This window comes from Vipera ursinii, assembly GCF_947247035.1.
Source record: "Vipera ursinii genome assembly, chromosome: 2".
Lineage (NCBI taxonomy): Eukaryota > Metazoa > Chordata > Lepidosauria > Squamata > Viperidae > Vipera > Vipera ursinii.
The window spans coordinates 20762417-20775728 of record NC_139513.1 but is presented as its reverse complement, the minus strand read 5'-3'; the positions used below and the strand labels follow the sequence as shown (position 1 = coordinate 20775728).

At 37.9% G+C, this 13312-nt stretch overlaps 1 protein-coding gene across 1 annotated transcript; it reads left to right on the top strand.

Moving 5' to 3' along the window:
* Positions 1 to 8212: 8212 nt before the first annotated feature.
* LOC310634776 (vomeronasal type-2 receptor 26-like) lies at positions 8213 to 12924 on the top strand (the record flags this gene model as incomplete). Its single annotated transcript, XM_083353312.1, has 5 exons — positions 8213 to 8356; positions 8684 to 8977; positions 10444 to 10671; positions 11432 to 11558; positions 12014 to 12924. The coding sequence occupies 5 exons, from the start codon at positions 8213 to 8215 to the stop codon at positions 12922 to 12924; spliced, it is 1704 nt and encodes a 567-aa protein (XP_083209438.1).
* Positions 12925 to 13312: the final 388 nt, after the last annotated feature.

Here is a 13312-nt window from a genome sequence, read left to right as displayed (position 1 = left end):
TGAAGTCCCAGAGCAGTTTAATTTTATCATTTTCTATGACTTTCTCTATTTTATGATCCACCAGTTCTTGCTTACAGGCAAATGATATTTCTTGCAGATCTTCCAATGCACCATTGTTGCTACTTTGTCATGCTGCTGCTTGTAGTCAGTCTGTGCAATCTTCTTGCAGCAGCTTAACAGGTGGTCTACTGTTTCTTTAGCTTCTTTGCATAGTCAACACTTACTCTCTGTTGCTGTCTTCTTAATTTTGACTTTGTATGCATTTGTCCTTAAGGCTTGGTCTTGTGCAGCCAGAATTAGTCCCTCAGTCTCTTTCTTCCATTTTCCTGCTCTTAGCCATTGCCAGGTCTTGTTATTATCTGCTTCCCCAGCTATTTTTTTTAATGTACTGGCCATTGTCTTTCCATGCCTCTATTCTGTTCTTCATTTGGTCTTTCTTGTAGGCCAGTTTGGTCGCTCCAGTAGTCAGTAAGCATTCCTGATATACTAATTTTAGTGTATTTTCATCATTGTCTTTCAGATATTCTTCCAAAGCCATTTTTTCTTCTTCAACCATCTAATGTACTTGTAGCATTCCACGCCCACCTATTTGCCTTGGTAGATAGAGTCTGTCAATGTCACTGCATGGATGAAGGGCATGATTCATTGTTATTATTTTTTCTGGTCTTCCTACCAATTGCTTTTAGTTATGCTTGAGTCCAGTCCACTATTCCAGCTATGTATCTAATGACTGGAATTGCCCAGGTGTTGATTGCCTTCATGGTATTTCCTCCATTGAGTTTGGACTTTAAAATCTTCTTCACTCTCTTGATGTACTCACCTCTAATCTTTTTCTTGATTTCAGTGTGCTTGATGTTGTCAGCTTGAAGGATACCCAAGTATTTGTAATCTTCCTCATCCAGACTCTTTATGTTATTTTCATGGGGCATCTTGATAGGATAGTCTGGCAGATGTTCTTGATGTTTGATAGTCATGTCCTGCATTATTCAGTATTGTTGACAGAGGAAACAGTGCAATAACAAATAGTGGTGATAATGAATCTCCTTGAAATATTCCTCTCTTCATATTAACCTCTTTCAGTCTCTCACCATTGACCTGCAACTGTGTCTTCCATTGTGCCATCAATCTTGGCACAAATTTTCTGATATTTCTACTAACTCTTGTTATTTGTAGGCACTTGATTATCCAGTCATGTGGCAGAGAGTCAAATGCCTTTTTGTAGTCCATCCATGCCACATTCAGGTTGGTTTTCCTTTTCTTGCAGTTTTCCAAAATCATTTTGTCTATTAGTTGATCTTTTGTTCCTCTCTTATTTGGGCGGTTTCCTTTCTGCTTGGGGGAAAGAGATTGTTTTCAGCTAGATGCTGTTGTACTGCATCAGCTACCACACCAGTTAACAATTTGAAAGTTGTTGGTAGGCAGATAATTAGTCTGTAGTTGCCTGATGTTTGCTGGATTTTTCATTATTAAGTAGTTTTTCCCTGTTGTTAGCCACTTTTCAATTTCTCCTCCTTGTAGTATATTGTTCAACTACTTAGCAATGAGTGGATATATAACAGTTAGATGTTTCAACCAAACCCATGCAATTCATCTTCACCTGGTGCTGACAAATTTTTGATCTTTCTTGCTTTTTTTTTATTTACCATGTTTATTGTTATTATCAGTTCTTCCATTTGAACTTCTGTTTTATTTGCATCCAACTCTTTTAACCAAACTGCATCCTTGTTGTATTTCTTTGGGTTATCCCATATCTGCTTCCAGAACTGCACTGTTTCTTCCTTATCAGGTATTGACTGATTCATTGCGGTTTCTCTATTGATGGATTGGTAGAAATGTTTCTGATTGGATTGAAATTGGAGGTTCATCCTATAATTTGCAATTCAAGCTTAATATCTATTGATTTTCCTGGCAAGTATAACTGTTATTTTCTGCTTTATTATTTCCAGGGCTTGCTTGATCTTCCTTGTTTCTAAGTGGTATTTCTTGATTAGGTATTCTTTGGTCTTCTTGTTCTTCAGTTTCTTTTCTTTCATCTATTCTAGCTTGCTTACATATGATCTTAACTTACTGATCTTATTTTCTAGTCTAACCTTCCATTTTTGTGGTGCACTATTTGTTTGTTTTTCTTCTTTGTTGATTTTGCACCCCAGGTATTCAGTTATAACTGCAGCTGTGCTGTACATTAGTTACTTTGTTTCTTGTAGTGATTTGGTGCTTATACTTGATATTGCGGTATTTGCATCTTTTAATCCTTGTGCTAGCTGTTTCTTTGGAACAAGCTTCAATGCAGGCAGCCTTATTCTGTTGTTTTTGTCCTTTTCTAGATGCTCAGTTATTCTTTGTTTCAATTCTTTTATTTCTTTAGTTAGGGGGTTTTGTTCTTTAGTTGTTTAGTTAGAGGAAGAGGTGACTGGTTTCCAAATGAGAACAGTTGTATGTCTCTGCTGGATTCCTTCACTGCCAACTCCCCCTGGTTTGCCTCTACATTCTGAATTACTTCTGGCAAGGCTTTGATTTCTTTGCCCTTGGTAAAACCTTTGCAGTTCATCCAATTCTGTCTTTGTGAATACTTTATTTTGTATTATAAATCGGTGTTGATCTGCTAGTCTCTGTTTTGTTATTTCTGATTCTGGATGTTGTTCTTTCCAGAACTGGCACATTTGTTTTAGATATCCTCTTCTTCTTGGACTTCATCTGCAATAACAGTTCATTATTTCTTTGTTTTCAATGACTGTGTATTTGCAATGGGTCAACACCTTTTCTTTCAGTAATTCTGCAGCTGCTGGTCCTAGTTGCTCAGCCAACAGTCCTGAGTCCTGTAACCATTTTTCACCAGATATCCAGGAATTCCAACATCTAGCGCGAACCTTGTTAACCTGGGCAACTTCCAAGCCGGTATGGCTTTCTGAAATTTACGTATATTTTTTACAGGAGAGACACTCTGACTGCTCTGATGAGATCTGTCCAGTATGGTTGAACCTCTGGTGTAGCTCTCATCTTCCTCAGAGTACACAAACCCCACAACCACATTATTATTATTAAACTTTTATTCATTAAACATGAACTTCAGTCAACTGAACACTCAAATTGACTGGCACTAATGGTTGACACGGGTTGCTGCCAGCATCCTAGGTATCAACCAGGTATCTCCTTAAAATATAAGATGTTCCGAGTAGTGCACTTTTTTGTAGCTTTGCTGGAGTTATTGCAGGAAGCTGCAATTTCTTCATTTATTATTATTATTATTATTATTATTATTATTATTATTATTATTATTATTACTACTACTACTACTACTACTACTAATACTAATTTCAATTGGGAGACACTGAGTGTCAGATTCTCTTGTTGTCTAAACCTAGAAAATCATATACAGAAGACACTGTCCATCAGATTTGAGAGGGGATAATAGAATTCCAAGCTTCTGCTGCTTCACCACCACAACCCCATTTGAGACAGGACAATCTGAGATATTTGAAAGTTTAAAACACAGAACATAGAATAACAGAGATGGCATGGACCTTGGAAGCCCTCTAGTTCATATCTATAAGAAGTTAGAGGGGCTTAGCTTTGGGCTATGAATGGGACAAAGGTTTCATAGCAAGTTGTCTCTTTCAAAGACTAACTATTGAGGCATCTGAAGTAATCCAAAATAAAAAGTTAGAATTAACTCCTTGGTTTGACAACTAGATAAGATCAGCATGTGCTATCTTGGGATGAGAACTGAAGATTGATGAAGCATCCTGATGCATATTTAATTTGTAAATGAAAAAAATTGCTTTGTCATTATGGAAGTATCACTTTTATTATAGCATCCCAGATCAGACAGGTAGTTTAAATTTAGAAGATTTATCCCCATAATCTCTTTCTCAACACTCTCAAATACTGCAAACAGGGCAATGGTATTTAGAATCTCTCATCCTTTCTATTTACAATTTAATACTAAGGTATTGAAAGGGGAGCATCAGTAGAACCTTGAAGAAGTCTTACCTGCCATGGTTCTACAATTTGGAGCAACTGATAGCCTCCAACTTGCATCTTCCTTTTACTAAGTTGGGAAGAAGAGGCAGCATTGAGGACCAAGGCCACAGCTTGGATAGCTTTGGAAATAGAGGAGGCATCCTCAGACTGCATTCTTGCAACCACATCATGGAGTGGGAATTCCCAGTTCTCTTTTTCTTTGCATCTTTCCCAAACTTTCTTAGACTTCACAGCCTTTGAGTAGGAACACTGGAATGCTTCCTTTCCAAATTGAAAGACTGCAGAAGAATATGAATTAAAGTCATAGTATTGTTTTTTTGCCTTTTTTTGGGTGAGGAAGGAAAACAAAGCATGTTTATGTTGAAGATCCACCCCATAGTAAAACATTGTTATACTTATATCTGTCAAAGTTGTTGCAATCCACACTTTCCCCCCAGCGGATGCATTCTTCCTTCCAGAAGTTTGTATTAGTCCTGATAGTATTGCTGTGGCCTGAAAATCCAATTGACAAACTATAATTTTTATTTGACTATTGATAAGAAAAAAAAGCTTTTGCCTTTTTCTTTTCATAAACATTTTTCCGACACTTATATCCTTATTTGTTGCAGGGATTGTTTCTGAGAGGACAATGCAAACCCCATTTTTTATAGCTACAGTTGCCAAGCTTCTTTTAAAGTTTTCTCCTCTTTCATTGTCCTGAGAAAGAAGGCCAATCCATGTCCACTGGAAATGCAGGAGCAGCTGGACAATGGCTGAGCAAGGAGGTTCTTGTTTTGGGGTCATCCGGTAGAAAAAAGGAAAATGATGATTTTTCTCAGGAATGTGGCTGATAACACCATAGCTGATCTAAGATGAAAGAGAATATATTTATTTTTATTTTATTTTAATTCCATTTATATCCCGCCCTTCTCCGAAGACTCAGGGCGGCTTACAAGCTTAGCAGTAGCCTTCATTCTATGTATATTTATTTTATTTTTTTATTTTTATTCCATTTATATCCCGCCCTTCTCCGAAGACTCAGGGCAGCTTACAAGCTTAGCAGTAGCCTTCATTCTATGTATATGCCTGCTTATTAGGGCTTTCGGTCCCCCCCAAGCGGCATTATTGCAAAGTCAGCTTATTGCCCCCAACAATCTGGGTCCTCATTTTACCTACCTCGGAAGGATGGAAGGCTGAGTCAACCTTGAGCCTGGTGGGATGCGAACCTGCACTAATTGCAGGCAGCTGGTGTTACTGAAGGAGGCATTAGCCCACTGCTCCACCAAGGCTCTGGTAGTTTGGTAGTTTGTGTCACTTTTAATGATAAAATCAGATGTTTAAATGTAAGAGCCACTGCTGAGAGAAGTTTACAGAAAACCATATCTACATGAAACTTTTTAGTTCCCTTGGTTTTTTTCATCTCTTGTCCTGTTCCCTCCCTTTGATGCTAGGGAGCTCTCTCCTAATTTGTCAGTGATCCTCATGGATGAACCTCATGCAAGTACATCCTTCTGGTGAAACTCTACCCATGCAACTAATATAGTGGATGCAGTGGAGCAAATTTGCTGCCAACAACTAAGGCTCACATTTGCCCTAACACTCTAAGGGTCACCCACATAGTAAATAGTCAGCATATAATCCAAATAGATATGAACATCTTAATACTTTGGAACAAAAAACTCACATTGTTTACCAGGGACACACACACAATTACAAACACACACACACAGAGAGAATCCCATTCAGATTGTTAGTTATGGCTAAATCCAGAATTTCAGCTTCAGAACTTTCCTAAACTCCGATCCCAGTCCATATGATGCTACTTCTTATGGATTTTTTTTTTCATTGAATAGACAAACGTGTTAATTTCTCATAGATTATTACTCCTTATTTGATTACTTTATAGGTAGAATTGAAATATTGTTTTGTATATCTGACCCCATCAAATTTATTGTTTGAATATTATTTCATTATTTTTATATAATTGATTTCAAAATTTTACCAACAAAGGAGCATATTTATAGCCCAGAGTTGAAATCTTTATCTTTATCTTTATTATATTTATATACCGCCCTTCTCCCGAGGGACTCAGGGCGGTGAACAGGGCACATAAAAATAGAGAATACAAAAATTAAAAAAGAAATGAGGGATAGTTGGTGCTCTCTGAGCTTGGTTGTATTTTTGCAGATGTTTTATTACCCAATTGAAATACTGATTTGTCAGAAGCAAGCATGGAGACTACTTCAAAGGATGTTAGCAGAAAAGACTAGGGCTATATGCTAGACTAGGAAGTTGAGAAAAACATATTGGAGAGAGACAAAGTACTTCCATACTGTTTCTAGACAATTACATAGGCATAAGCCAGAGTTTTATCTTTTTTGCAAGTTAGTTAAGTAATTTTCTATCATGTCATAACACATAATACTTCTGCAATGGGCCAAGCCTTCATGGTGACTACACACATCAATGTGACTGGTTTGGGGTTTTTTGTAGAATTCAAAAAAGGAGGTATTTAAAGGTGATATTTTAGTTTAATCCGATAATTAGACTAAAATATCACCTCCTGAACATAGATATTCCAGGGAGTTGTCCTAAATGCAGGAAGAGGCCTCATCCATACCAGAAGTAGCTAGCAAAGAATGTAATGTTTTCAGTTAAAAACTGTTCACTTGTCTTAGCATATTGCAACATTTAGTATATCAAGAATCACTTTGGTGAGTAAGAAGCAGTCAATTTTTCCAGAGCTGGTCCCTTGAGGGAACACATAAACACTTAAATTGAAACTATGCCCATGGGTCACAGAGATTTCTTACAGAGAACCCACTGTGATCAATTCTCTCTTTATGATTAACAAAATGATGGTGATTTATTCTGTTTACAGAAAATCCCCTGGAATTCACCTGCTCAGAAAGCAAACTGAGAATCCTCAACAATTTCCCTGCAACAGTACTTAACCAATATTTGGTAACTTTTCATATAAAAATCCTGAAAATAATTCCATTCCTTTAAGAATGTCAGATGGGATTTATGTAGTCACAGGCCTATGCTAGCATGACATTTTATGCTTCTCTCCTCATATTTGCTATCAGGATGTCTCCCATGTCAATCATCTTTGGTGAGAGAATATTGCTTCTCCTACTCTGAGACCAAAGACAGTGGCTTCTCTCTCAAAGAATATAGCAGATTTCCCTCCTGGTATGGGAAATGCTGCTGCTGCTGCTTTTCCTGGTATCCCATTTTCCCTGTGCAGCACTTATGATCAGATGTCAACTAAATGTGTTGGAAGGGGAAAAATACATGTTAAATTATTACATTCCAGGAGATTATCTGATTGGTGGAATCATATCTACATCCAGTTCTGTAGTTCAACCATATAGTTTCTGCATGCCTCCCACCAACAGATTTGTAAGGTAATTACTGATGTGCACTGAATTCTGGTGAATTGATCATCTTTTTAGTACAGATTCCTGCTTTCTAGTACAATATCACTGTCACCCTTTTTTCTCCCCATGTGCTTTAAAGAAAACACTTATTCTAAGGCATTATCACGCATTTTGACAGGTTTTTTTAAAAAAACTCCTGACAGCCACTGTCACTCTCACAAAATAGTTGAAGGGTAGCTGAAGGCAAAGAGGAGGTCCTTTCCACCACATCTTCTTATTCCCTACAATGTTTTCTATGATACACTTCAGTCTCTGCCTGTCTGTCTGTCTATCTGTCTGTCTGTCTGTCTCTCTTCTCCTGGACGTAGTCCTCAACTGTTCACTTGTAAATTTATTTTGCATATTAAATCATGGGGCAATTTACAGCAATAAACATCTGACTATATTTCCTACATTGCAATGTAGTGAGAGTGAGGATCTCATAACCTATTAACCTCTTCAGCCCTTTATGAGATGACACAGATGAGCTTTTAGAATGACCCATCCCATCACTCTTCCATTGACTTCAGAGTAGATTTCAACTGTACATGTAAAAGATAGAAATATAGCTGATGATTCATAGATTCCCTTAAAAGGTCACCCAAAAAAGATATGCCTTTATGACCCAAAGATAAAAAAAATCATATAAAAAAGTGAAGATCTATTAATACATCTTATCTTGCAGTAAGTTTGTGAGTTTTGTTCATGTCCTGCCCTTTGTCTTTGCCATTCATGAGATCAACCAGAATCCAAGGCTCTTACCAAACATCACTTTGGGCTACAACATTTATGAGATACTTTTCAATGCAAGGATAACATATGATTCCATTATGGATCTGCTGTCCATGGGACAGGAGAATGTCCCAAACTACAGTTGTGGAAGACCAAAAAATCTGTTGGCTGTGCTTGAAGGGACTGATTCTGATCTCTTCAGTCATGTTTCAGGCATGCTGGGCATCTACAAAGTACCTCAGGTATGAATGAAAGTTCAAGCTACATTTTTAAAAATAATGCTTTTCCATTATACACCTAAATATTTTTTTCTTCACTCTGGGGTCAGTTTACAGCATTTGAAAGATAGATTGATTTTTCAGAGTTCCCCTTTTTACTGCTGAAATAGACTCAGGCTAGCCGTACTTCAACTATAGCGCTGAACTGGATTCAGACTATCCATATATTAACTGCATGGTTCTCAATGACACATGAAAAGCACACCTTTGCACTTGGAAATAACTTTAAATTAGTACTCATATTTGTTCCCAAGAGCTAGATAAACACTCATATTTTCTATTTCATCTTAGATCAACTATGGGGTCATCAGCCACATTCCTGAACAGAAACATCATTTGCCTTTTTTCTACCGGATGAGTCCAAAACAAGAACCTCCTCACTTGGCAATTGTGAAACTTCTCCTCCATTTCCAATGGATGTGGATTGGTCTTGCTGCACCAGACAATGAAAATGGAGAAATGTTCAGAAGAACGTTTACAGTTGTGGCTACCAAGAAAGGGATCTGTGTTGCATTCTCAGAAATCCTCCCTGTGTTAAATAAAAAGAAAACAAAGAACCTTCTTCAATATTTTACCAATAGCCAAGTAAATGTTATTGTTTGTCAATTAGATTTTCAGGCCTCATTTTTACTAACAATAATAATACATGACATTGAAAAGACTAATGAAATGTTTGGGGGAAAAGTGTGGATTACAACAGCATTGACAGACATAGGTGTGAGATATTTTTATCAATTTGTTAATCTCCAGCATAAACACTTCTTGTTATCCTTCTTAACCCAGACAAACAAAAGGACACGATCTTATGATTTAAACTCATTTTTCTCTATTCTAAAAACGTTTGTGAAGACAGCATTTCAGTGTTCCTATTCAAGCCCAAAATTGTCAAAGAGAATTTGGGGAAGATGCACAGAAAAAGAGAACTTGGAAATCCCATCCCATGATGTGGTTGCAGACATTTTATCTGAGGATGGCCATAGTATCTCCACTGCAATCCAGGCTGTCTCCTGGATCCTTCATGTTGTCTTTTCTTCTCACCTGAGTCAGAGAAAGATGCAGGTTGGCAATCATCTGGTATCTCAGGTAGTACAGCCATGGCAGGTAAGATTTTCCTTATTTAAAGTTCTAGTGACAAACCATTCAATTCTTCAGTTTCATGATGGGGAAAAAATGACCAGGACATGGGGTGGAGTGCTGTACAGTTTCCCAGTTTTTCATGTGTGTTCTATGTAGGGTGAGAAGAATGAGAGAGAGAGATTTCCTATGTCTACATCTTTTAAACTGAATACTTTTGCTGGTTTACAATGCTGTAAGAAAAAGGAATGATGCCTCAATAGAGAGTCCCATTCACATCTGTAGATTAAATAACCACCAGGATGTCACAATAACCTTCAAATTCTCCTTGATAATCCAAACTTGACTTTGTCTTCTGTGAAGATCTGGGCATCTCAAATTTGTGCATCTTCTCAATATCTTCAGGGAACAACCAGGTCAATTGCTGAAGTTCTCCTCTTCCTTCTTACAATACAGAGAATTGATGTGGGAGAGAGGGTTTTGTTTCAGAGGACATAGACAAGGGGATGAAGAACAATCTCCAAGCAGAGGAGGAAGAAGGGAAAGTTAGGTAAGAGAGGGATGAAGTGGAAAGATTGCTTTGGCATACCTACCAACAAAGATAGAACAATTCAGCATCAGGTTGCTGAAGATGATTCAAAGACAGAGTGGAATCAATGATCCAGGTAAAGAAATTTCAGATATTGGTGTTTTAGCCAAATCTATCACCAAAGATGGTTGGCACTTTAAATCAGTATTGGGGAACCAGCCATAGTTAGATGGCCAGCTTACCCAGAGTCAGCTAGCTGGAGTCAAAATATGTTTGTGACCTAAAACTAGCAACTTTATAAAAGGGATCAGGCCAGAGTGATAAAGCAAAAGGGGAGAGAGAGTTAACCCTTATTTGAATTCTTTCTGCCAACATTTACAAACAGAGGCACTGAGTTGAAGCAGATTATTTTGAATTAGGATTCATAAGGTAATATCTGTCTTTTTAGCTTCATCCTTTCCTAAGAAACTTTCAGCTTTACAATCTGTCCATGGATAATATTTATTTGGATGAGGATGGAAATCCTGTTGCTAACTTGGATATCATAAACTGGGCAATGTTTCCCAACAAGTCTACTGTTGGAATGAAAATTGGGAATATAGAAAGAGAGGCCTCTTCAGAAGTCAAGATCTCCATCAATCAGAGTGCCATCAAATGGCCAACATCATTTAACCAGGTGGCTAAACTGTTATTATTGTTGTCATTTTATTATTTATCTGCTCCTATAGATTGAAATTGAAGTCCTACCACTCTGATGGAGGGTCCGTGTTGAAAGAGGGTTGGGTTGAAGGACTCACAAAATCCCTATTGTTAAGTGTGTGGATGCCAGAATTGTTCTTGGGCAGGATGGAAATCATGTGGTTGGTTAGTCCAATACTACTTGTATGTAAGGAAGTTAAGCAGGCCAATAAAGCCATTTTAAGGCAGATGGCTTCTTCCATGCTGGATCCTGCTTTAAGACTTGAATTCAGGAGACAGATACAACAAGTTATAGTGGATGTTGTCCTAGCAGTTGCTGAGATACGAGCAAGCAACCTTTTGCATTACCTGCTTTGTATTACACTCCCCACTTTTTTTATTGTTGCTCATTCATGCCGAAGATGATGAGGTGGTATCCATAGCATATGTTCAGAGTTCCATCTGAACTTTGAGTGGACTCTGGGACAAAATGGAATAGGTTTTCTTGCTTGAGCAGGGGGCTGGATTAGAAGACCTCCAAGACCCCTTCCAGCTCTATTCTATTCTAAAAATCATGCTGAACTTCAAGCTCTTGGGGAAAAAGGATGATATTTTCAGTGACTTTGTGACAAAGGTATTTTCACTGTATTTTGAAACAAACATTAAAAATACATACTTGAGTTTTCTAAATTGGAATCTTCTGAATTATTTTCATAAGCAATACCCTAATTTTTATACTTCTCTAATTTTATATTTAGAAGGCACCTTTTTCTAGGTGTACTGAAAGTTGTCTCCCAGGATACAGCAAGGTGATGAGAGAGGGAGCACCGGTTTGTTGCTATGACTGCTCTCCTTGCATTGAAGGAACAATTTCCAGACAGGAAGGTGGGTGGCTCAAGACCAAAGAAGACATCCCATTCAAGTATAAACCACACATGACCCTGCTTATCTCACAAACTGAATCAAGTTTGTTAAATCCTGCCACCTGCTGAAAGACATAACCTACTTGTGCCTATCAAACTATTTCTCTCTCTAAATGCCCCATGATCCAGATAATTGTGGATGCAGATAGGTCTTCCTAAAACTAGGTATTTGGTCTTTCTTGTGATTATTGAAATATGTTCTGTCAGCATAAGACAAATATTTAATTATAGGAAATATATGTTTAGGCAAAACATAGAAATCATTTAGGTTCAGAATTGGCAGCATGACAAACAGGGAACCTAGGATAAATAATTAATGTTCTACCTATACTTCACTGTCTTTTTTGGTAAATATGTTATGATGTGTTAAACATTACTGGATTCACTACTTACACAGCAATTACTTATGTTTCTCAGATAGACCCCACTGTGAAAAATGTCCAGATGAGCAGTATTCCAACAAGAATGGAGATCAATGTGTCCCCAAGGTTTTTAGTTTCCTGTCTTATCAAGAAACATTAGGTTCCAGTCTGGCTCTGATTGCCTCTTTTTTGTCTTTTACCACTGCCTTTGTCCTGGGAATCTTTATTAAAAACAGAGAAACTCCTATAGTCAGAGCCAACAACCGGGACATCACATATATTCTCCTGGTCTCTCTTCTTCTGTCCTTCTTGACTTCCCTTCTATTCATTGGTCTCCCCAAGAAAGTGACCTGTCTCCTTCAACAAACCGCCTTCAGTGTTGTCTTTTCAGTGGCAGTGTCTTCTTTGCTGGCAAAGACTGTCATGGTGGTGGTAGCATTTCTGGCCACAAAGCCTGGCAGCAGGATGAGGAAATGGCTGGGGAAAAGTCTTCCCAACTCGATTGTCTTAACTTACACTGGTATTCAGATTGGTATATGTATAATATGGCTGGGAATCTCTCCTCCTTTCCCAGATTCTGACCTGCATTCCCAACCAGGACAGATTCTTCTAAAATGCAATGAAGGATCTGTCACCATGTTCTATACCACACTGGGCTACCTTGGCTTTTTGGCTACCATCTGCTTCTTAATGGCTTTCCTAGCCCGAAAACTGCCAGGGACTTTCAATGAAGCCAAGTGGATCACCTTCAGCATGTTGGTTTTCTGTAGTGTTTGGATCTCCTTTGTCCCCACCTACTTGAGTACCAAAGGGAAATATATGGTGGCTGTGCAGATTTTCTCCATCCTGGCCTCCAGCTTGGGTTTACTGGTCTGCATTTTTGTTCCCAAATGCTACATCATTATTCTGAACCCTCACATGAATACCAAACAGCACTTAAGGATGAAAAACTGTGAGAAGTATTGATTAATAGTACTTTTTCCTAAATAATTACTGTAATATAAAATAAAATAGTTTGGAAATAAAATTCTTTTTATGTGTTCTAATAAATATTTCTGATTCTTGAGAGGCCTGGAATGCAAGAACAGTATTTCTATCATGCCAAACTGCTTAGTTGAGAAGAAAATCCAACTGGATTGACCATGCAATGTTTTCAGTATGGGAAATATGTTCCTCAACTGGCATGTCCTGTGGATCATCACACTGAAGAGAAGTAGTATCAATGTTGAGAGTAAGACAAATATTTTGCAGATCATTCTACAGTGGAACATTCAGTGGGGTCTAGGGCAACTCACCATGGCCAACTCACCATGGGACAACTTGCCATGGGATAAGAGTTACACTAATATTGAAG